We start from the raw sequence: 25,439 nt of genomic DNA, 5'->3' as shown, positions 1-25,439 counted from the left end.
AGATGTGGGCATAACGGGTAGCAGGTAAGCAGTCTCTACAGTAACTTATACAATTCCAGAGATATGTTTCTGCACATTTTGAAAGTAGTCTGCAAATTTAAGGGGATGAAAAAGTACATAAAAGCTAAATTACACGTGTGAGGATTTTCTGCCTGTTCCAGATTTTTGCTACTTTGTGACAATTTTTAGGATAACAACAACAAAAACTAAAATACCACCTAGAAGAGCAATTCTTCCTCACATTTTCTTGCTCAATAGCTGCCTGAGCAAATGGCTTCTTGTGTATGAAATATAAGTATATATCCATAGAACAGATGATGGTGTAAGCTAAAATCTCTCAGGATCAACTTCCAAATTGCTATCTGCTGTGCTAAGAGAATTCATCAGAAAATATTGAAAATATATTTTTAACATTTCATAATTTGTTTTCATTCAAACATGAAAAGAAATCTCAGTGAAATAAAAATTCTCACAGAAAATGAATTCCAAAAATATTTGTTAGAAATATATAAACTTCATCATTTTGAATTATTCTGATAATAAAAAACAGCAATAAAATTAACACAGAATAAGATAAGATCAGCAAATTGCTTCTAATCTGAGATTGCTATCTTTTGAGATAAATTACAATTTTTATTTTTTTAAACTTTCTGTTACTTAGGTTTTAGAAAGTGATCTTGGATGTGTACGACACGAGGGCTAAACAGGCAGTTCTGAGAGTCTGCACAAACCCCAGACCAATAGTGCTTTGAGGAATACACTTGTTCTTTCATCACATTGAGGTGCTAACTCATTGCATTAACAGCACAGTATCATTTGGAAACCAGGTTCAATCACACCTGGAGCATCATACAATATTCCATGAACAGCACGTCTTTCTAACAACCCAAATAGGCAGATCTTGGAGCAATATTAAAAATTATTTTTTTCCTAGTTATGCATAATGGGTAGGACACTGTTTGTTTGTTTGTTTGTTTGTTTGTTTTCAAATGGAAGGTATCATTAGCACATATAGTGTGTATTTGTTAACAGATAACAGCAAAAAGAAAGTAACTGGAAACATGCCAAAGTAGGAAGTCTTGGCATCTTTGTGATTCTTATTTCAACAATTCAGTGGGGGGAAAAACATGCCACATGAATAAAGAACAGCAAAAGTCCCTTTCCAAAGGAAGTGACAAACTTGCCTGAGCCAATAAAATACTTATACCCTGGCACTTCTCGTGACAGGGATAATGTTGGTGACAGGGAATCTGAAGCATTAGTAACGATATAAAAAATAATCAAGGGTCTCTAAAGCCACTGCAGACTCTTCCTTTCAAAACCAGCCCAAGGGTTTTTGTGAAGGACTGCAAGATGAGGTTTACAGCCTCTTGGTCAAATTCTCACTCCTCATTTAAAAGACTCATCACAGGTAAAAATGAAAGAGGGATTTTTCAGGATACCACCTGCTGCTCCCACTGCTATAGGATTTCTCAAATATTTAGCTACAGGGATAAAAGCAACTGTGAGTATTAATATAAACACTGAAACTAAATTTGCAGAGACAGCATTTTTCAGAGAAATGTATTTTTAAAGGAACTATCACACTACAAATAAAATTACCTAACATGAGGTATGTATGTCTTTTCACCTTTCATATGGCACTTAGAGTGGGTCTGCTAAATCTTAATGCTCTTCCAATCTTCTTATACCTATGCAAAAAATATATGTATATATCTAATCTAGCAGCAAATCCATGTTTGATTTTTCCCTATCCACTTCTTCCTGCCTCTGCAGGAGTAATTTCCGCATATGGGTCTTTAAAAGAATGTGTTCATTTAATGCATTACAGTCATAAATACCAAAAACAAACAATAAGACAGTCCTGCCGCACTGACAATGGTAATGCACTTCTACTCACTGGAAAAAATGGACCCTTTCTACTTTTCAAGTTAGTGGGATGAACAAGCAGGTCCGAAATAATTTTGAAGTTTTTCTTAAGAACCCCTTTTCTTTGGTCATCTTGTACACACCAAAATATTTTAAAATGTGCAGTTTTCAGCGACATTATTTGAATGCCTTAATGGGAAGATTTCTGACTATTTAAGCCATGGTTTTCTCATCACAGACATGGAAAATAACTTTTACTAGAGTTGGCTGATGTGTATTTTGGACAAATGTGTTACACCATCATAGCAAATGTGTTTTTCCTCTGTTCAAAGCTTTAGTTTATTTCCCACACCTATACTCAGCTCCAACCCAATTTGGGACTTTTGTTTGGAATTTTCTGGGCTTTTCTCTCTTTCACAACAAACAAAAAAGTTTGTCTTTTGGTCCTAATTCTTCTTCCTTTCCTACCATTATCTGTTACATCTAAATCACTCCTCTCCATCTCTTCTTTCTTTCCTTCTCTGTCATTGTATCTTCTTTATATCACAGTCAAGATATGTGGGTACTCAAGGGGTTAAAAATATTCAGTGGTTAGTTCAAGCAGTCATATTCATGACTAGAGACACTGCTGCTGTTCTTACAAAACACATAGATGGTATCATACTCTTCATTAAATATGGACAAAAATACTGGTGTGGAGTTGATATATAAAAAACATTTTCACATTTGCAACTAGTGTCATCTGTTTTAACTTGATCTTACATATATAGAATCAGAAAAATCAGAAAAAAATATAAAAATAGAATCAAAAAAATAGAATCGGAAAGTACAATTTTTATTAAGATTAAAATCTGTTAAGACATAAATGTATTTTAAACTTGAACTAACAGTAATTTTCGAAAGAACTGGCACATTATAAATAAGAAAGTATCTAGCATGGATTACCAAGCAACATGGAAATCTGGTATGAGTTGCATTACATGTGACCCAGAGACTTAGGAAACAAAGTGCTAATATACTACTGCCCAAAAGCTAATGTTTTCTCATTCATTAATCAAGAGACAGAAATAATTCAGTGCCAATATAAACAAAGGCAGGATGATGTTATGAAAAGAAGGTGCTCATGTTAAATTGGGAGCTGTGATCTTACAGCATAAAAACTAATCCATTAAGATTCACATCAAAACGACCAATCTAACTTTTGGAGACCTCACCTCAGCCATAAACCCCATTGGAAGACATGAAATGTCACTGGTTTATTTTCTAAGTAATCCAGCCCCATCAGGAAACTGGATAGTAGTTTTAATAAAATGAGACTCATAAGTTTTTATTACTTTTATAATGAATGCTTTCCAGTTTTATTGGCTCTTGGAGGGAGTAATTTAGCTTCTCTATTTAAACATGACTTTATATCCTTCACAACTTGCAGGTTTCAATTTTATGTTTCTAACATTATAAATATAAATGCAGATACTGCGGTTTTAATAAAAGTATGATGTTCTTTTCACTGATATATACAATATAAGGTTTTGAAAATCACAGGAAAAGGAAAAAAAAGATTTAATCTCTTTTCTACATTGATCCAACTAGCACCATTTTTGAGAACATAAGCTTTACAAAATGGTTATCAGTGGTCACACTGAGTTAGGTAATATATTCTGTTATTCATAAACTTTGGTGCTTTTTTTCTGTTCATTTTCTCCTGGAAAAAGCATACTAATACATTTCAAACCTATAAATATCATGCCTGAGAGTAAAATTCCTTTGAACACAAGCCTTACCTCAGTTTGTTTAATCTACAAAACTGAGTTTTACTTTAAAAAGTTATCTCTGCATTATAGAATGGATCAGTGCTCAGCTGTTCAAGGTATGAAAACATAAGACCCATACACATATCTTTATATTCATGTATCTTCAGTTCTCTCTACGTAAACTGCTACTTATCATTTCTTAACAAAATTGTCATTATGAATATATATTCTGTACTACTACAGCTCTAACATTGTCAGTGCTGTTTCTTTTGGCAAAGATATGGTCTTCTCAATATTCTATCCACAAAACCTATTAGTCTAAATAGTAAGTCTATAAATTACTCTGAAATATTTATGCATGCATCTGCAAAAATATATTTCAGAAGGAAAGTCTTGTTTGCATAAACACACTCATACTGTTACTATAGACATCATACTATTATTTTTCTTAAACAAAATTGTTGAACAATCTTCCAGGCCTACTACATAATTATACATATCATTCTTTGGTACCAGATACGTTTTGCCCAACTATTTGTTTTCTTTCAGTCTATTAAAAAGTCTTATTATAAAATTTCATCTAAAGCTATATGAAAGGGGTAAACAATATAGACTGATATAGAACATCCTGGTGGGGGAGTAAGTGGCTAAATGTTTGGAGAATTTTACATTTTTCACACAATTACACTGTAAAAAAACAGTCAAGGAGTTAATTTGAAACTTAACTGTTAAACAGGAAAGTGAACAGTGGCATACAGGCTGTTTACCATTCTTGTTTCAGTTTAGGGTGTTTTCCCTTTGACTTACTCTTTTTAGTTAAGTAACAAATTGATGCTAAAGTTTCTTAGACTCAACTTGCATGTTTGTCTTTGTGCATTTCCAGGTAGTTCAAGCCAGATTTACTCTGAAAATACAAATGGAATATTCTGCAGTCTCTCACATCATTCTGCATCCATTTCATAATTTTAAATTTGTTAGCACCTCTCAGCAGAAAAAGGATAATGCATTGTTTAGTAAAGTGAGTACAATGTGTTGATAAAAGTCCAAAACTCACTGCATATTTATGGTAATTTGATGCAAATGAAGAGAGACTGGTTGAAATCTTGGCTTTTCTTGACATTAGTGGAAGTTTTGCCATCAACTTCTTAGATCACTAAATGGAAAGATAGGACATCAACCATTTTCTTTAAAGTGAAGCAGAAGATTAATAGTGATTTTAAGGGGAAGAAAATACAATAGTTGTCCTGAAGAATCATCTATTATTTTCAGGAGTTTTACAGAGGGGACATGATTTGATAACATAAAAGTGTATTTTGTTGTTCTTTTCTGTTTTTTTCACAGATTAAATCGGAAGAAAACTATTTGCATGGTTTATTTTTAAAATAGGGAAAGATCTTTAAGAGGTAGTGAAATGCTGGCATCACTAGATATATCCTTGTAAACAATTGACTGAAGTACATTGGCAACCTGAAATTCTACTAATTAATTTATAGAAGGCAAAGCTGTCAAAGCTGCCACAGACAGTCTTCTGCTATAACAACCACAAAAACTTTTTTTCCCTTCCTTTTTCCTGTATATCTTAATACTATCATGCCACTAAAGAGTTATAAGCTGTAGTTTACAAAAGGCTTAAACTTTTAGCTTTTGTAGCACTGAGATGACAATAAACTGGCTGGTTAAAGACATTAGAGCAGTATTCATACCTACACAAACCATAACAGAAGTTGGCAATGGAAGCTGCTGCATTGGGACTTGCCACCTCTAAAAATAATGGCAAGCGGTTGCACGTACAGCCTGCACACAAAGCTGGCAGCACTTGCGTCAGGACTGAACGCTCTGGCATTCACCCACCACGCAAGAGCAGGGGTCACCTATAAGCACCCATTAGCTGGTCATGGAGCTTTTAAGATTACAGAGCAAAAAGCACAAGAAACATGGAAAATTCTTAAAATAAAAATTTAGTAAAGCTTCACTCTTCAGGACTTGAAGAAATCCTGAATTTCACACTTGCTTTTTTTTTTGTTTGCTTTTTTTTAGATCATAGCTGACTGTAACTGAAATTTGCAGGCTGCTAATATGTTATCATTACTCAAATAATTAGGCTTGGGAGCAATAGATTTTTTTTAATTAGCTATCTCAAAACAAGTACCATTATAATCATCTAATTATCCTTTGAGGCAGCTTTATGCATAAATGCTTTAAACATTCATTGCCTTACTACTGGTGGCCATGCCTCAGTTTATATAGTCAATGACAAAATAAAATTAGTGTTATGCACTGACAAACATGTGTTAACAGAAAATGTCAGAATGCTAAATGCTGGCAGCTTAAAAGTCTAGGTTTTTCTTTCAAGGCTTTAAAAGACTAGAACAAATAAACTTACTTGTCCATTTAAATTCAACATTAAAACACCTGATATTAGACTTGTTTTTGTGTTTGATTCATCTCATTAACACTGTCTACACCTCTTTCTCCCTCATAAGCCTGAAATAATGCCACTTCTCAAATGATTGAGCTGTACAACTGTTAATGCGTAGGCTTTAAGATTTTCATATACATCTGTCTTTTACATTTAATAAACCAAAATCTTCTATTAAAACTATTTTTAACAAAGCCTCTTAGCAATTTTTAAGAATTGCTGGTATCTCTTCACAGCAGAAGGAACATTAGACAGCAACGGGGGTAAGCACAATCTAGCTAGAGGGGATATTGATAGCAGTGAAAATATGGAAACGCACATTAGCGGCAAGCCTGCCGGAGATTCGGTGCGCTTTGCGGTTGCTGGCCAATAACAAAGCATGCGCCAACATGTCCTTCTTACTGCCGGTATTTTTAGCAGGTGGAGTAAAACTTAGCTGGAATGAATCTACTGCTGCAGCAATCAGACCTTCGTGCTGCTGTAACACCTGCCCTAAAGGACCAGTTTTACTCAGCATCATTTCACTAGATCAAGGCTTAACAGCTGTGGTGCACAACAGGCTAACATGCAATGGGTAACACTTTCAAAGTAATAACAAAGTAATAATAGGTATTTCAGTACTCAGTTTGTGTTTTTAAAGAATTTGCCCAATAATATCTATATGAACCTATAACTTGATATAGTATGATCTTTACTGCATTTTATCTTACATGGTAATAACTTAGGTTTAATACATTAGGTTTAATACATTTACAATGCTATATTTCTATTTTTTTCCTGTATTTTAAAAACTCCTGGAATTTCAATACCAGCAACTGTTAGAATTACTTAAATATGCTGATTTTAATATCAATAATTATACCCACTATCAATACTTTTGACAAAAACGCCATCTAAATATGAGAAATAGCTCTGGTTTACAAAATTAATTCTTCCAAACTGGCCAGTAAAACAAGGAAAGTCTTCCTAAACAACAGATACATTAGGCTGTGTATTTTCCTGTTCTCAGATCACTCTCATGAACTCAGACTTCAACTCTGCCCACATGATCTTTGCCTTTTTTTCTTATTTCTTTACTTTTCACCAAGATCTCGCTAATGAATATTCTTTTACCACTCACAGTGGTTCAACAGAATTCTTTTTTATTTCAGACCTGCATCATCTGAAATCCACATTCTTGTGCAACCAAACTGCCTCATTTGCATTTTCTATAACCATTATTCTTTTGTCGTAATGCTAAGAGTAAGGTTTTAAAACAATATAGGGAACTAGATATGCCTCACAACTCTAAGATAATCAGACAGTGCTGGTAATCAAAGCTAGACAGCTTCTTGCCTCACAGGCTGTTCTATCTACGGAAAGGCCCTTCCCAGGAAAAGTCTGGTTCAATAGACACGTTCTGAAAACGTCAGCACTATCAGGTTTGGAAGACCATAAGCAAAAATTAATGTCTATTACCTTATCTGATACCCTCCTGAAGTTTGACTCTGAGGACAGAAATATAAACCCAGACTTATTAATTACCATAAAACAACTCTAGAAATAAAAGAGAGCGAATCATTATTTGTGAACTGACAGCTTATAATACAGCTGATAAAAAATCCATTAAAATATATGTCTTCACTATAAATGCCTGCTCTGCCTAATATAATTTTATTCATTACATATATTCTACATAAAGGAAGGTGAACACTTCACTGTAATCAAAGAACATCTCAAATATATTAAGGCCTATCAGAAAAAAGTTACTCAGAAAAGAGGTCATTCAACTTCAAGATGCTTAATTTAAGCGTCTGATATCCAATCATTTAAATAAGTAACTTAAAACTACACAGGGACTTCATCAAGTTATGCAGAGTTTTCTGTTCTATTTTTTTACAGAGAAAACTAAATTTTTACTTGTAAAATAGAGACCAATCTTCTGCCCTTGTTAACATATAAAGGCTGTATAACGTTGGTATACAGGTGTACAGGAATTGGATTTGAGAGGCAATTAATGCAATTCAAAGCTCCAGAAGATACTTGTTAAATGTGATTCTTGCAGGATAATGATGTCATTTCTGTGTTAATTTAGAGCAAGAAAAAGCACAAAAGTGCTCAGCATTTCAAAGTATTAGATCAATGGAAACATTTCCTCATAAATTTAACATAACACCAGAAAAACTAGTCTGGATCTATTCCATGAATATACAAGTCTTCTTTTGACTCTGTTCAACAATATTAAAAAAAAGGGTTGAATATAGCAGGAACATGTTGTTGACACTTTCTATCCCTGTATTTCCAAACAAAATAACAAAATAAAATCAATAAAAAATTCTACTTTTCTGTTGAAGAGCCCAACAGGTAGTCGATGTTGATGGAAAAAAAGAGGGCAGTCCTCTGCTAAGTAATTCACATACCATAAAAAGATGCGTTAAAAACAAAATAATCAAATTTATATACCAGTGCCTGCAGTTGATTTTTGTTTTTTAATTTAACTACGTTCAGGTCATATTTACTTCAAACACATAAACAAACAAAGTATTCTTGAAGGTTTTGGTCTCCATAATTTCTTCTGATGATGAAATAAATATCCAAAAGCAGTATTTTTTTAATGTTCTGTTACTTCTGTGTTTTAATAAAGAATTTTTTAAAAATCCAGCATTCTCTCTAGTGCTTTAAGTACCAGCAGAGAAATGAAAGCTTATGTGCACATCCATTTACATTATATAATTCCTGTAACTGTCAAAATAATTCATGAAAATAAATGTTTTCTTCATGAGAGAAACACAGATCTGTAGAAGATATAATTAAAAGGCTTATATGCTTTACTATATTTCCTAGATGTTGAGAAACACTGTGGGGGGACTCTTTTATCAACACATGCATGGATTTAATAATGTGACTCCTAAAGCATTATTACAGCTTCAAAAGTAACTCCCCTTTGAAAACAAAATGGAAATGTACCTCTTCAACATCTTACAAAAATTTTACAAAATGCTATATGTCCACTCAGCTAGGCTTCTGATGCACATCTCAAACCATGAAGGGGGGAAAATATCTAATTAAATAATTTCATTGGGGAGTTAAAGACTGATACATATAAGTGCCTGAAAATTGTCAAGATTGGTAAGCCAAGATACATGGAAATAAAAGCCATATTCTAGCTGTATGGGATGTGTATGTAAGATTAGGCACGCCTATTTTCATTTAGTTTTTTAGATAGGTGTTGTTTCTATAGAGATGACTGTATCCTGAAGCCTAAGAAATATTTTTAAAATTCTTGCTTTTAAATATTTCTTTAAAGTATATATGAAGATAAAAAAATAATCATTTCCTGATTTTTTTTAAACTAATTGTACAATGTCCAGGCAATGCATAATTAAGAGATTATTTTATTATTAAAGGTCAAATACAGGCAACTGAAGCAGCTACAGAGAACATAAACACTGTAATTTATCATGGGTTTCCCTGGGTTGAAGAGCTTCTTGTAATCAAAAACTAGCTCTTTTTCCAGCTAAGGGTGGCAGTCTTCTTGCTTAACTAACCTGGGAGAGAGAGTACTGTGGAGAGTACTTTAAAACCACGTGCCTTAGCTATCTATTCCAGGATGGGATAAATTGCCCTTTGAGCGAGTCCATCCCCCTTCTAAGAGAAACCTAGATGATATTCTTAGACTAGCTTTCTCATCATCAAATGGGTAAAATCAGATTAGACGAACCCCAGCCTAAGCGTGTGGATGAAATGTGGGCCTCATGGATTCAGTGGGAGCAACCTTCCGCTAAATACAAGATTTCACCATGATATATTACGTGTTTGTTTTGGTCACTACTGGGTAAAGAATGGATATATATATATAATTATTTTAAAAGTATTTACTAATTGAAAACCTTGAGGAGGTGCATCGTCACCTGTGTTTTTATTAAGATGCAAAAACAAGCTCAGGGGCCAGAGCGCGCCCACGGGCTCCGCAGCCCCTTTCGCCCTCCCGGGCTGGGCTGAGCACACTGGCGGCTGGGCTGGTGCTCGGCCCCACTGGGTGCCGCTGGGCTCGCAGGGGCCATGGGGCTGCGCCAGTGGGTGATGGCACTGCCCTACCCACCCGGCTGCCCCCCGGCTCCCACGCCCACCCACGGAGCGGCCTCCTCCCGCCATCCCGACAACATGGAAACCAACTCCTCCCATATGCCCCAAGGATTTATTCGGACTGAAGTGGCCTCTTTTGACCTTTAATCAACACAACACCACTGATTAATTTCAATCAAGTTCCTCACATACTTACATTTATACATACGTTAAAACTCATATTGGATAAGTGCTCTTGAACCAAGTTCCAGCAAGGTTTGAGGCCACAGCCCAGCATACAACGCTTTAAACTGCAGAACAGTAGTTCAAGTTTGTTTGTTTTTCTAGATTTTTATCAATTTTCCTTCCTTAGTCTTTTTTAATGCTAAGAATTTTATATAAATCTGCCATTGAACTTCAGTGATTTGTTAAGTTTTCATTAAATCAATATGAACCTTCCAATTACCCAGCTCCCTCCTATTAGTCAAAGTAATCTCAACAAAATTGCAGCTCTTTTCCAGACTGCATGTGCTTCTAAAAGCTGTGCTTTTTATGGAGTGGAGGTTGTCCTTATCAGCCTCACTGAGATTACCTACAAGCTGTGAGCTGTTTGTGTCACCAGCACGTCACAGGTTAACAATGACAACCATCACTAATACTCTCCTGATGGATTGCCCTGATGGATCATTGGGGACCTCCTTGAGAGAGCCAAGGGCAAGCTGACAGATAAAAATCAGCAGATTTGATTTCCAGCAGAATCTTGAAAAGTGGAGACATATATCTCACTTGCCTCTTCAAATACACAGACCATTTTTCTCCTAGTGTGCAGCGCAAAAGAAAATACCCATGAAGGACTGGTTGATTCACTCAATACTTAAAGAACCATGAACTGCTATACTTCATCTTTGAAAACAATAGCATGCCGTGCTGCTAGCTGTTTCAATCCACCAGTATGTGCCCAAGAACTACTTTAACTGAAGGTGGCATATTAGAAGTCTGACCTTTGGAAACTGAGTATTTCAAGCTACTAGGGGACTATTCACACCATCTACTTCATATACTCCACTTGAATATGTATCCTAGACTTCCTATATAGCCACCAGAGCACAGCTGCTTCTGTCTTTAAGCAGCACAATCACATTTATTATCAAGCCAAATGCTTTTTACTCTTAGGTGAGTATAGAGGGAGAACTATTCACTCTAAGTGAATACACAGGCCAAACAGTATTGCCTTGAAGACAGTAACATTACAGCAGAAGGTGGCAAACCTGCAGCAGTATCTCCTCCCCCACTGACAAGCAGCATGGCAAGATACAAGACATACACTTCCAGCAGGAGTACTCAGCAAAAAAACATTTTTAAAAATTGAAATTCTGGAGAATGTTGTCAATGAGAAGATGTTGCCTTGTATTACATTACTACCATGTGTTTCAGTGGCATAATTTAGACATTAAAACTCACACCATTAATTTTACTGAAAATATAAAAAGAAATGCAGAAAAAGAAATGTTAAGCCCTGCCTACGTACTTGGAATTTTTCTAAGCAATCCAGGCCATTTTTCAGCTTGTTTCGTAATAACTGTAGGAGTCTAACAAGCAACCACTGTTTTATGGCATTAAAACATCTTTTCTAGTAACTGCTGAGGTTGTTAAAAATACTGATAACATCCACTTAGCAGAGAAGACTCAACCTACTTGTCAAACCCAGAAAGAGGAAGGAGTTCACACCTGTACTTCAAAACTAAAAGTGATAATAACACAGACAAGAAGTTTCTTGTGTCTTTTCTGTCCTGAAATGCATACTGTAACTTCATGTTATGTTTTCTAACATGCAAAAAGGAAACTAACTTATTACAAAGGAAAAAAGTCTCTGAAAAATCAGAAAAAAATCTGGAAACTGAAACTTTTAAAAAATGTTACTGAATGAAAGGTACATTCTTCCAAAATAATAATTCATTAAGAAAAAAAATCTTCAAGAGGTAGATATTTATTTATTTTTGTACCTGGGTACATAACATGTCCATAGTAACTGTTCCAGTATGTGACATCATTTGCTTGTTTCAGTTTAAATCCTAATGTTGAATAAAAGTAAAATTCGGGCATCCATGTGAATACTAACACAAACATAAAAGGTATTTTCTGCTGTTCAGATATTTTCTGATTAATAATGACTTTAATAACATCATTGAAAGATACGGATTTACATAATTGCACATATATGGCATTCATATGGTACAATACTTTCTGCTAGAAACAGCATACCCAGCCTAGTTAATTGTAATAGTCCTAGATGAAAAATTTAATCCAAATTGGTCCCTGATACAGCTTCTGTAACTACCTGAGAAGCAGCATAATACATGAAGTAACAGAAGATGAGGAGCCATATATGAGAGTTCCAGCAGGAAAGCTGAATAGAGAAGTTCCTAAAGTAAATCCATGATTTTGATACAATCTCTAAGCTTTGTAATTATGGGATACAGAAGATTACTTTAGATAATGATACATCACCCCGAGATTAGATGAAGATAAGAAATGGTCAACGTGTTGGAGAGATCTCTTAGTTCAATTACCACTGTGCTTGTAAAAGTCTAATAACTGTGACCCTGCAGACAGTGTCACAGTAACCAAGGGAATTCAGCAAAAGGTTCTTAATAAGATTCAGTGCATCTGAATAATGTAACTGGGTTAGGTGTCTACTTCAGAAATAGGCATAAAAGGCTTTAAAAGACCAAGAGAGAACACATGTCATTTCAGACTTAATTCAAGTAGTTAAACCACTATACAAATATATATATGCCATGTCCAGTAAGATATGCCTTGACTGTTGTGACCGGTCTGTGCTATACACCAAGACAGCCTTCACAAGCCACAGGAGCTGAAGCAATTCCAGCACTGAGGCCCAGTTTAGCTGACATGCAGCACTCAACGCATTAAGAGATTTGGTAACTACAGCGGTTAGAAGCCTTCATAATGTTGATTTCTCAGTGGGAACTGTCCAGGATTGGCTGTTTTCATAACCACATTTAGGAGACTAGATGGATGATGAGGTTTCCGTAACTGTGGCTTCACTGTGTATATTAAGCAATTTTAAAAACCTGACCTTAAATTTGTACTATAGTAAAGAATACAGGATCGCTATATAAAGAACATTGTTTATACAGCATAAACATGCCTAAAATATAATGTAATACATTACATTACCATTCAAGAATGTATTTATGGCAATAAATAAATATGTGAATGCTATTAATGTCAACATAAGCCTATTCACTAACAAATAGTCCATGTGAGACACCAACAAAATTATAGCTACTATTGTCATATTTCTTCAGTCAACTCCATTGAGAAGAAAAATTCTACCATTAAAATAGTGTTACTGCTTAAAGGATCACAGGGCTCTATCCTTCATATTCTTAAAAAATTATTAGAATATTGAATCTCCATAACAAAATATACTACACAATACAAAGTTTTCATCTATCAAGTTAATATTTCTTTCAACACCCTATAGAAGCCTAGGAAAGAATAAAGAACTAAAATGAGGGGGAAAGGACAAAAGATGTTGATAAAGCTGTTTAGACTTATCCAATATAAAATGGCCGGAGGACTATATGGCAGAAAGTTAGGGTGGCCAGCCAACATGCAAGATACCTACCATGGTACAAGGAAAATACAGTTCTACAGAAATCACTCTAAAAATCTTCATAATTCTATTTTGCATTTATTCATTTGCTTGATATTTGCTATGTCTTACCTGTACAGTTGGAAATTTACATTAGTAGAACATTTCAGTAAAGCTAAGCTTCCATAAATATGACATTACATGTCTAGAAAAAAATACGAGAATAAAAACTCATCCAGAAATAAATCTCCTTCTAATGTGTTGCTCTTTTGGGGGTAGGTGGTCATTAATCTTTTAAACATCTTTGTGTTCAAGGAGTTTTCAGCAAAAACTGAAATTGAAAAATCACTTTTCATAGAGGAAAAAGATTAAAATATTATTGGCTACACAGCCTACACAGGCATTCTCTAAAGCACAGAAGGAGATATGGGTACAAATTGTATTGTAGAACAGCGGCAGGAAGAGATGAACAGATTCCACACAGAAACACAGAGATAATGACAGAAGATCAGGAAAGCATGGTTCTTTGTAGGGCAATATTTACCTTGTATTAGTTTCATGTGACAGAGGCAAAGAAATGCAGGCAGAATAATCATGTTCTAGTATCAAGGAAGAACCGTTATTAGAACAAGCACAGCTGAAGCTACTTGTTCTGCTTGAGAGCTCTTTAGAACTTTTGGGCAATTTCTGCAGGATATCCAGGTTATTTGAGAGAATAAAAAATTATTCTCACAGTGAGGGCATGATGAACGCCAACGAGAGAATTTTAAAAGTTTTGCTGTGAATAAACTAATGTATCTTACGTTTTGACTCATAAGGCAATCACCTTTTCTCACTCATTAAATCAGTAGAACTGAGAGAAGTGATTCCAATTCTTCATTTTTCTGAAAATAAGGCTGTTTCTAGCTACTTTCCAAGAGAGACACGTGACAACAAAGAGCAATGACCACAGCAAAACCCCACATCAGAGTAAGAGAAATGTGCAAGCTATTGTCCTTTTTTTAACCTCATGAAATCTGAATAAAATATAATCACATGAACCAATCTGAGAAAAGGTATTAAGCTTTTCACATCAATTGATTCAAGTACATACTAAAATTATGTCTCTCTTAGTTAGCTATCATTATTCATATTGTACAGGTGAAGAAATTGAGACAAAACATTAGTTGTCTATGGAACTTCATAGTGCCTTTAATGGAAAAAGGGCAACCAACAATCAGAACTTGCTGACACCAAGCTTTCCTCCTCCAGAGCATTTTGCTCGTCCTATCTTACCACGTAGAAGAGTTGAACAAAGACCTTTATTATATATTCAAACATATTCATAAATTCTGCACCTAAAAAAAGAAGTTTCATAGCTTGTTCTGGATGTTTACTATCCACAATATCAAGTCCAAGGTGAGCAATTGTCATCACCTTCAGTGAGCACTGTAAGAAACATAGGCTAGGTGAAGAAAATAGGGGATTATAATGTTCGGTACAATGTTCTGGTTTCTTTTTAATATACAGAAAAATTAGTCAAAATTACACATAACAAACTTGCACAGTTTAACTAATAAAGTTAAAATAATGTCTGTAATGCATAATTGTAATAGGAAAAAAAACTTTTAGTACCGTATGCGTAATACAGAAATCCCTTTTAAAAAGTTAGAGGGATCACACCAGATTTTTTTAACCATCCTGCATATTTTTCCACAATAAAGATTCTTCTCTATGCAACATATCTACCTAATGAGTAATATGTCATATGAAGTATTTTATGAGTCAATAAACAATCCATTACACAATTCCTCTGAAAATCCCTACCTTTGATTCTGTATTTTCTGTTCAAATATAACACCACAGTGTGAGCAAAATAAATGACTACTTGCCAATTGACCAAAACCCATCATTACTTTAAGTCCATTCTTCAAAGAGGAATAATTCAATCATTTTATATTCTGTGGAGTTGTGATTCGATTCAAATATGTAATAAAAACAGTTTTGAAAGGCAAATAGAAAAAAGGAAGCTTTATTTTTAACGTTTCTTACACTACCATAGAAGGAATAGAAAAGCGCATGAACTTCAGTTAGACAGAAAAAAAAATTCACACCTGTTTCCTCTCATGCTTCAAACTACAAGATACAAACTTTAGTAAGGGAGCCATAAATATAAAAATGTTATTGGGACCCTGCTACCAAAGATATTGTGTTCTGAAATGATGATGATGATAAAGCAGAGTTTGGTCCTCGTCCCCCGCTCTTCTCACTTTGCAGTGACTGTGAAAAACTTCCTCCATTCACATAGCTTATAAAGCTGTCTCTTTGCTGATGGCTCACAAATCTGCCCATCTCCCTCAACTTATCCTATGCTTGGCTAATACCTCTTTGTAGGCATGTCACTGCCACCTTAAAAAGATCCTGATGATTCCCCCATCTTTTCTTTCAAACCCTGCCTATCCCTTTCTCTATCACTATTGCAACCATTACTCTCCTACTCTTTCAAGCCCATGCACTAAGGGTTATATTTCTTTCTTTATTCCTTCTTCTCTGTTATCCCATCATAAGTTATCCTAAAGAACTTTCTAGTATCTCTTATTTTATTTTCATACATGTTTCAGCAAACACTGACATTCAGCAACTCAGCATTTCTCTTCCTTAATAGTTTTGTTCTGGCCCTGAACTATTCACTGGCAGGTTCTTCCTGCCTCAGTAACAATTTTCGTGCAACAACGTTCTTGTTGAACCAAGTGGTTATGAATACCAGGGGTGAGTCCTCCTTTGCCACCACTTCAAAACTTTAACTTCTATCACTGCCGTAACATCTTCTAAAACGCCATGTTTAACCTCCTTTGAAGTGCCCACTTCCCCACAAATCGGCCACATTTCCTTGAGACCCATTCTGTTAAGCTCTTCCATCAAAGCCCTGCTCTTTTTGCTTTGGAGTCCCACTTTTGTTAAAATCTGCCTTCAGTCTGCATACAAGACAGCCAGCTGATTTCTTTTAACAAGAAGTATATGCACTTAGATTGAACTCTACTTATTCATACATGTTTAACTTGACACAGCTGATGAGGTGATTTATATCAGAAACAGAACCTGAGCTACACAAAGTACGATGTGGCAGAAGAAAGACAACACAATGATATATACTGTTATTTTAGCTCACTTACAGTGCTTTCTTACTCTGCTGAGAGTACTGCATCCAGGTCTATATGTTCACATGTGATGCATTACAGAGTTTCACTACTCCTAAAATATTGAAATGCTGCATCACAAAATAGCTGCAGCTGACACGTAATGCCTGTGATCACTGGGTAATATGTGGGAAAAGTGCCATTTTGTCTGCCTAGCTGCCACTCTGCCTGTTATATCTGGGACTGATCCTCAGCCTATCAGTTTGATTTATATTAATTCTTTTCTTGGGTATGTTTTCTTAAATGCTATTCTGCAGTGAAGAGACTTGATATTGTCAAGACTATTAAAAGCCCACACTTGCCTCTCTTCAATATCACATATCTGATCAGATTTACTGGCTTGTCGGAGACAGAGAGAAACTGTATATCGTTAGTTTTATAAATGAGACTCATATATATAGCATGTATGAAAAATCAGCACACTCATCAATAAGTGATTCTGCTATTCTAATATTTTAGTATTTTACATAAGAATTAGACATTATACCATTCTTCACTGTCCTTCTATATATTGCTTTTTTGGCAGATGGCAAAAAGATCAAGCGCAAAGTCGCTCGAAATATAAACATGCAATCTATCAAACATGCACAATCTGATATTTATATATGAATATTAAAGCTCACTGCTTTGTGGGAATCTTTCACTTCTATTTTTATCATTGTGATAGGTATGTAATCCCATCTAAACGAAGTATAATTCAGACTGTTCATCACAATTGGCTGTGTGCACAAATGACTGGATCAGGACTATCATATTTTCATATAAGTTGCTCAACCCATTACACAACCTGCAGAAGGTAGCTTGGGAAAATGCACAGACTACATTGTCACACCGCCAGCACCACAGACATCTCAGCCACAGAGCTAAGGAGAAGGAAAAGGAAAAAAGGATACTGAAATGGAGAGCAAACTTCTATAACAAAGCCAAATAAATAAATGCAAAAATTATAAATGGAAAATGCAAAGGACATTTCCTGCATCTGATAAAGACATGCTGCTAAATTTTAAAGTGGCCTACCGCTGAACGTGAAATATGAATACTAGATGACCTGACCATGGAAAATGACCTTAACCAATCTATGAAATGGCTTTTCTTTCCAGATCATGAAGAAATATGTGCTGGAAAAACAGTGCATCATGGAGCTGAATAAGAAAAAACTGGGATAAAGAATGAAAAAAAAATCCTAGAAAAAGAAGTAGTTTTTTCTACCATAAACTTTGCTGAGTATGCTTTAGAGAAACAGAGATGGCTGCAACACAGGAGAACAAGGACAGGTGCACACTGTTCAGCAATTTCAGCTGAGCAATAATTCAGCACCTTTTAGAAGCTATGAGTTTAATGTACAACTAAAGTACATCAGCAAGGAGAGAAATCCAATCTCCTCAGAGATTATTTATGACAAACTGCATCTAACTGAGGCTCAATTTGTTTGTGGAATTGCAGTCATTCCATTTCAACCAAACAATAAACATATCTATCTTTCACAGGATTAGTCTGGGGTATAAAAGAAAACAAGAGAGAGCAGGGATACAACACTTCATTTACACACTGATCTACCGGCTCACTCACAGAAATGGCTGATAAAGAAGTTGTTTGGAAGCAGAGAACAACCCGAAGTGCTGAAAGAGATCTCTGAATCACATCTAAAATCTTCCCTTTGCACAGTGAGAATTTCTTATTACAAATTTATTAATGTGTACTCACTATCTTAAAAATCTTATTTCGGCTCATTATTTTACCATTTCACAATTTATGTTACACAGTTAAATTTCAAGTTTAATCAAACTAAGAAAACTATCATTTATCCTGTTTTATATATGATGGAAATGCACTCTAAGATTAAATTTGTAAAGGAAAAAAAAATTGTCGGGGCGCTGTGAGGCCTGGCGGCTCTCTGGGGGCTGGCAGCAGCGGGGGCTGCCTGGGGGGAACCCGGGAGGGGGCAGGTCAGCGAGGGCTGGGGGTGCCCCCAGGGCCCTGACAAAAAGTGTTAAGTCCGTATTCTAAAATGACAGGGTAGGATAACAGAGCACACCCGACATTTTTATGGATCCACAGCAGATGAGCTTTAGTCTTGCTCCCAGCTGGCATCACAGGTTACCTTTCCCCCCCCAATCAGTACTTCTGCCTGAACAAGTCTTTTTAGACTGGGGGGTGTTGGGAGGGTTGAAACTATTTTTGCTAAATTTTCCTTCAAATTCTCCACTTAGCCTGCTTTTAGGATTGCTTTTCTAATTAATCATAATTAAATTTTATTGTTTGTGTTCTTTTGAAGTATACTATTTGAAAACAACTCACATTTTATGTAGAGTTTGTCAGAAAAACATTGAAAACACATAATATCAGCTAGGAAGAAAATATTAAACAATATTTCATCATTTGGCTTGATTTCACTAAAAATTAACTTTAAGTATGTTCCTTGAAAATTAATAATTGGAAGCAATATTAATTTTTGGTCGCCAATTACAATTTTTGGTCAATTTGCACTCCTTTCTTGTCCTTATCAACCACAGCAAGACTTTTTGTCTCTCCACCCTGCGGCTCATGGGCGCATTTCCCCAGTCACTGAAAATGTACCAGACAGCAAATCGGAAGCAGAAATGCTCGAGGATTGACCCCAAAACACCAGCAGGGAGACACTGCTGCATTCTTGAAATTAGAGTAGGGCAAAACCTGAAATTGTTCAGAAATGATGATTTTTGGGTCCAGAAAGAACCCACAGGTCTAGAAAAGATGGGAGAGAAAAAAATCGGTGTTCACTAATTAAAATCCTACCAAGCTTTCTATCAAGCAAAATTATAATTTTGCAAGTATATAAATGAATTCTCAAATTCCAGGTCTTAAAAACTAAGAAAAATGGAAAAGAAACAATGCACATTAGAGTCGCTGCTCAGAATAGATATTGAAAAATACTTCTTAAAAAAAAAGATATTGAAAAATACAATTGAATATACATTTCCAAGTAGAAGAGGCAAAAATGCCCATTGGTAGCAGTTATGACAAACTTTCAAACAGAAGAATTGCAAAAAGGTTAAAAACAGAGGACTAGACAATTTAGAGAAACTGTTTTTGAAACGGGATAAATTAGCATGTATTGAAGAGGAGTGTAGAATGATTTGGAAAAAAAAATAACCTGGCTATGCTTGTGAGAACCTCTCTCCAGCATAAAAAATGATTTTCTGTCCTGCTGAATGAAAGCAAAAATGTAAAGATGGGCAAATTTCTGAAAGGTTTTATAAGACAGAAGTAGAAGAGGTGTACAGTACTTTTATTGAGAACCTCCAAACTTTAAAAGAAAAAATGGTAAATGACCAAGGGAATCTTCTGTGCTAATGATATAATAAACAGGAAAGCTGTATGGAAAGAATGCACAGAGTTATTATGAAGCCAAAGTACAAAGATCTGGGACTCCCAAGACTTGCTTGAAGATTAGAAATGCTTATACTTATATCTATATAACCAAATGTGTTATTTTCAATACTGAAACACTTATCAAACTAGCTGCTTTATAAGCAATGCAAATAAAAATATTACTAACACCACCAAATTTAAAACAGTACAAAAGTAATTAACCATTCAGCAACTGTTGTCAGAAAGGGTAAAGGAGCAAAGAATTTGACCATCATTCTAAGTAACATTATAAAAGATGGTTTGACTTAATACTTTCTTGTTTTGTCAATTATGCAAAATCCTTTGAGTGTGTAATTATGAAACATTGTGAGAAGTGATGTGTGAAATGGGATTTCCTAGACACATCATAGACCTGGTAAGCAATATATGTTAGCTGTAGGGAAAATATCAATAGATGTGACAGGATGGGTTAAATTGAGCAACGTGTTGCCCAAAGATGTGTACAGTTGCCTTTGGTTTCAACAAACATGCCTACTCAATGTGTGATTCAGTGGAGGATTTTGCACAAAGGATCAAGCTTAGAGTCATCATATAATCAACTTACAGTATATAGACTATATGAGCACAGAAGAAATGAAATATTACTAAGTAAAATTAGCTAATAAAATAAAAACATTAGCAATTAATAATGAGCATGGCCCCAGTATAAGATCGCTATTAAGCTATTAAGGGAGCATTAACAAGAGGTGATAAATTTGGAGGAAAGATGTGAGGTTGAATGCTGCATACTGTCCTGAGCAGGAGGTTAGATGATTCTGTATATATTCTTTGTAATCTATATATATCCTTTGTATGATTCTGTATAAAGTTCCGTGAATGTGAGCTCAAGCTGGAAAACTATTAGTGTCTTTACAAAACTTGAGCTGTGACTTTTGAAGCCGACAGTATTCTTCTCAGTAACTTTTGATTTTGAAGATGGGTTTGAAAAGCTCATTGATGGGGTGGAGGCTTTCAGGATTTGGTGCTGTCTAAGACTACTGTAGATATCTCAGCACATAAAGAAAATCTCTGAATGGTTATTTCTGAGGATCATTATCATCTCACTTTACAAAACTTATTCTACAAAAGAAAAGAGCAAAACAGGAGTTCTTGGAGGTTATTTCCTTTGGCCTCAGGAAAGGTAAATAAAAGCATTTTGAGACAATATTCGCTGGATACCTGACATGCAGCACTATGGTAGAAAATTAAGAGCCATTGGGTGGCATTAGATCCTGCATCTGTAACTATTTGACCTGAAAATTATACACATGCAAATGTCATGATGTCTACTGAGCAGTAATATATTTAGATGAACTTAAGACTCTTAGACAAGGAATTAATCTACACTATTGGAAAAACAGAAATATTTCACTGATAACGTGGAAAAAATAATACAGCCTTGATGAAACCTATGATTCATTTTTTTATCTCCAGTAATGCAAGGTAATTGCTTTACCTGATTATTAATATATATTTTTGTCCTGCTATCCCCCCTAATACTCTAACCAAACATATTATCATTTAACTTCATCAACAGAATATTGTACAGTTGAATTTTTTTTAACTTATTATGTATCATTAGTGCATGACTTTCAAAGGGGTCAGAACTTCTGTCTCTCCTGAATGCTTAAAACATAGATGCTTAAGTGACTTTTCTCAGGAACACCAGTTCTTTGAAAATCTGCTACAAACAGACAGCTTCTCTGTACGTCCTCTTATATTCTCCTTTTCTTCTTCCTTCCCCCTCCCAAAGCTTCTTTTCATCTTACATTGCCTTTAAATTAAGGATGGATTTTTTTTATACTAGAAAACAAGGTCAGGTTGTTTATGAGACCAGCTTACTTGGTAAAGTACATAATAAAGCACATAAAGGTGTTTGCATCACTTACTCATTACACCTTATTTATCAGCCAGGGTACATTTGCCCAGTGGTAACACTTTTGAAAGCAAGGGAGCAGCCAGGATCAAGATTGTAGGATCAAGCTAGAACAGAATACACCTAAACAGGGTAGGCAGCAATACAGTCAAGAAATGTACTCACTTTACTGGTTAGCGTAGGTTTATCCACTCCTCATTAATTCCAGAAAGGAGCTCATCCTCTCTAGTTTATGAGTGAGTGTATGCCTTCAACTGCCACAGGCAACTTTTTGCAGTGTAATGCTTCTGTTGAGAGTTATTTCAGTTTTAGTTTTATTCTTAATTGTGTCACATCTTTTTTGAGATATGGAATAGAAAATATTATCTGGTAACTTATTTATGAAACTGTACATTTGGCGTTTTTGGAAAAGTATGTCATATACTGCTAAGGAAATTCAGTTGACCAACATCTGGTAAACATGTGCAGTGTTGCTTTATATTTTTCTGGCCATAATGCTGTTGACATCACATTGTTAAATTGCAATGTCATCATAATTCAAGTCTGTAGTAGTAACTGTCTTCAAAATTGAGTAACTCTGCAAGGAACCTGCTGCATCTCCATTGCAAGGAAAAAAGTAATTCCAAAATCTGCCTACTGAAACCCAGTTTAAAATATAGTTATGACCTGATATTTTATAGTAATTTAATTACAGTGCAGGTCCATTTATAGTCTATTATTTTTATATCATTATAATGTTGGATTGCACCAGCAAAATAATGCCTAAGTGGTGGCGTCCCCAGTGTAATTATGTCTTTTTAGGGACAACTTTGGCCAAATAACTCCATTAAAAATCTAAAATCTGTTAGTGAAGGCAAACCAAATAGGCCCATACTTATACCACCACCAAGTGAATTTTAGAACAAACATCTGGGATATTTTAAAATATAGTTTTGCATAGCACTACACTACCAACAGATGCTTGCAGGAACATGCATTTGTACAGAAGTCATGAACACCTAAGAATGTTTTGAAGCCAAGATTAGCAAAATTACATGCTGTTTTTCTGTCACTTAACCCAGTTTAGCCACATCCGGACACTTTCAAAAAAGCTCTATTTTGTTGCATGTAGGAACTTAACGTATGTTTTGAAATTTTCTAGTACACACATTGATTTTATTACAGACTATCACTAAGGTCCTGTCAGTGCTTCGGTCTTGTACGTATATAGGTTCTTAAGGTTTGCAGGATCTGAGTTCCCTTGCCCTTTGCTCTTGAAAAAGAAGTCTTACAGAGTCTGACTGATTTAGCATATGTTTTCCTTCAGTTGCTAGGAAGTTAAATATTGTTTGTTTCCCCACCACTAATCAAATCTACCTCTGGAGTAATGAAAATTCCAAAGAAACAGAATTCCGACCTTCCCTGCTAACTTGTCCTTTTGCCCGAGGTCTACGTTAGAGTAAAAGGGGCCTCCCAAATGCCCTTTGTCAGAGCTCTGACTGCGTCCTCCTCAGGAGGGCACATTTCCTCCGATTACATCCTACATCCTGAGTCATTTTGTTTTCCTGCTTTTGATCCATGCTTATCTAACTCAAAACAGCCTTTCACTCCACTCATCACTGACTCCCGACCAGGATTCCTTGCTCTTTGGCTGCATTTATAACACACCTAATTAATTCTCCTTTGCACTTGCTTTTTTCTTGGTGTCTGAAGTGTCAGTTCTGAGTTATTTCCCAAGAGGCTTTATTTCTAGCTGCAAGTTATGCTGCCTTTAGTCAGTCTCTGGACCACCAATCCCAAGATTCTCTTAGTTTTGGCAGGATTCCTATTTATAAGGCTGATATAATAAGATACAAAGTGTGAAGGAAATTCCCAGATTAAATTTTATGTAAAGAAACATCTACAGTACACAATACCTTTCAAAGACACAAACTTAACAATCCACGGAAGACCATAGTTTTGCCAAAAAACTGTAATTAGCCAAAAAAAGTTTTTATTAGAGTTTCTTGATAATCAAAGCACAGCAATAATAAACAGATCTGGAATAATTTACACAGATATGACTGACTATTCTTGCTTGCCAGATTTGTATCTCCTATCTCTTTTTGACTATTTTAAACCATTATGCTATCTTTTTCTTGTAGGATTGTTAATGCTCAGATCAATAACAAGCATTTTTAACCTGAAATAACATTTAACAAAGTTTATTTCTTTTTTTTTAGGTAAATTCTAAATCATTTCTTTTTAGTTTAGTATTTGTATTCATTACCATGGAAGCAAGTGCCAGTTCAGATGAAATGTATTGCAGGCCAAAATTAACAGAATACTGTTGAATAAGTATGTCACTGGACTGCTTTCAATGTCTTTTCAGGTTACAGCATATAAAAGGCCTAGAACATTCAACTACGTGATATAAAAATATTCTTTTTGGAAACCACAGCCTGAAAGACTTTTAATCACTTGATTTTCTTCTTTATATATATTCATTTTTTAATTACTCTTACTAATTCTATCTTCTATGCAGTTGAGTAAGGAAAAATACAGCAAAAACTACATGAAAAAGCTATTTCACAGATGACAAAATTCTTTGAAGCATCAGTTATAGAAACAACCCATTGTATGCAAAGTAAAACAAATCTGTCTCCGTGCAGGACTGTCAGAATACACAATAACTTACTGATTAGATAACTGATGAGTCTAACATATTGACATTTTGCAGCAACCACGCAAATCACTTATTGTGCTCATCTAGAAATTGGCTAGTTCTGTATCAATGAAGACTTTTCATCTCATCTGGTGTTTCTTAAATTGGTTGTGGATTCTTCAAATCAGAAGATACATCTTCCATTAAATGAAAAGTAAAAATATCTAAGAGGCATTTTTTCAACACAGCTTTGTAAAAGGAATATGCTCCAGTTATCTACAAGCATACTAAAATAAAAATTATTCAATGAATTTGCCTTTCCTAATGTCTTTTCAAAAGAAAAGGCATTGTATCTTCCCTACACCATTTTTCCCTATACAGCTTCTTTTGTATACAGGAACCGACAAATATAGATACAATGTAACAAAATAGCTTCAATACTGCCAAAACCACAGCCCTGCTTTCTTACAAAATCTTCCAAACGGAGAGCCTAGGAGCTAGATGGAGTCAAGGAATGAAGAGAGCACTGAGCAATCTCAGTACTAAACCATCTCTATGGCACTGATTATGGCTCTTCCGAGAAACTCAGGAATTACCTTAATTCTATTCCTTTCAGCACTCCTGGTCCAGGACAACGCAAAATACTCCTGCTTCTTTGGTGATCCGAAT

The 25,439-nt window shown here is 35.2% G+C and overlaps 1 protein-coding gene across 1 annotated transcript in view; it reads right to left on the bottom strand.

The window, feature by feature from the left end:
- Positions 1-4,745: 4,745 nt before the first annotated feature.
- Positions 4,746-25,439, bottom strand: part of IMMP2L (inner mitochondrial membrane peptidase subunit 2) — a 140,344-nt gene continuing 119,650 nt past the window's right edge. Inside the window, exon 3 of the mRNA XM_026071777.1 lies at positions 4,746-4,773. Within this exon, the coding sequence (XP_025927562.1) occupies positions 4,758-4,773 (16 nt within the window). The 3' untranslated portion in view covers positions 4,746-4,757. The remainder of the gene's footprint in view (positions 4,774-25,439) is intronic.

Source organism: Apteryx rowi, unplaced genomic scaffold (genome assembly GCF_003343035.1).
Source record: "Apteryx rowi isolate R43461 unplaced genomic scaffold, aptRow1 scaffold_1085, whole genome shotgun sequence".
NCBI classification, from domain to species: Eukaryota; Metazoa; Chordata; class Aves; order Apterygiformes; family Apterygidae; genus Apteryx; species Apteryx rowi.
This window is presented reverse-complemented; position numbering and strand designations above follow the sequence as displayed.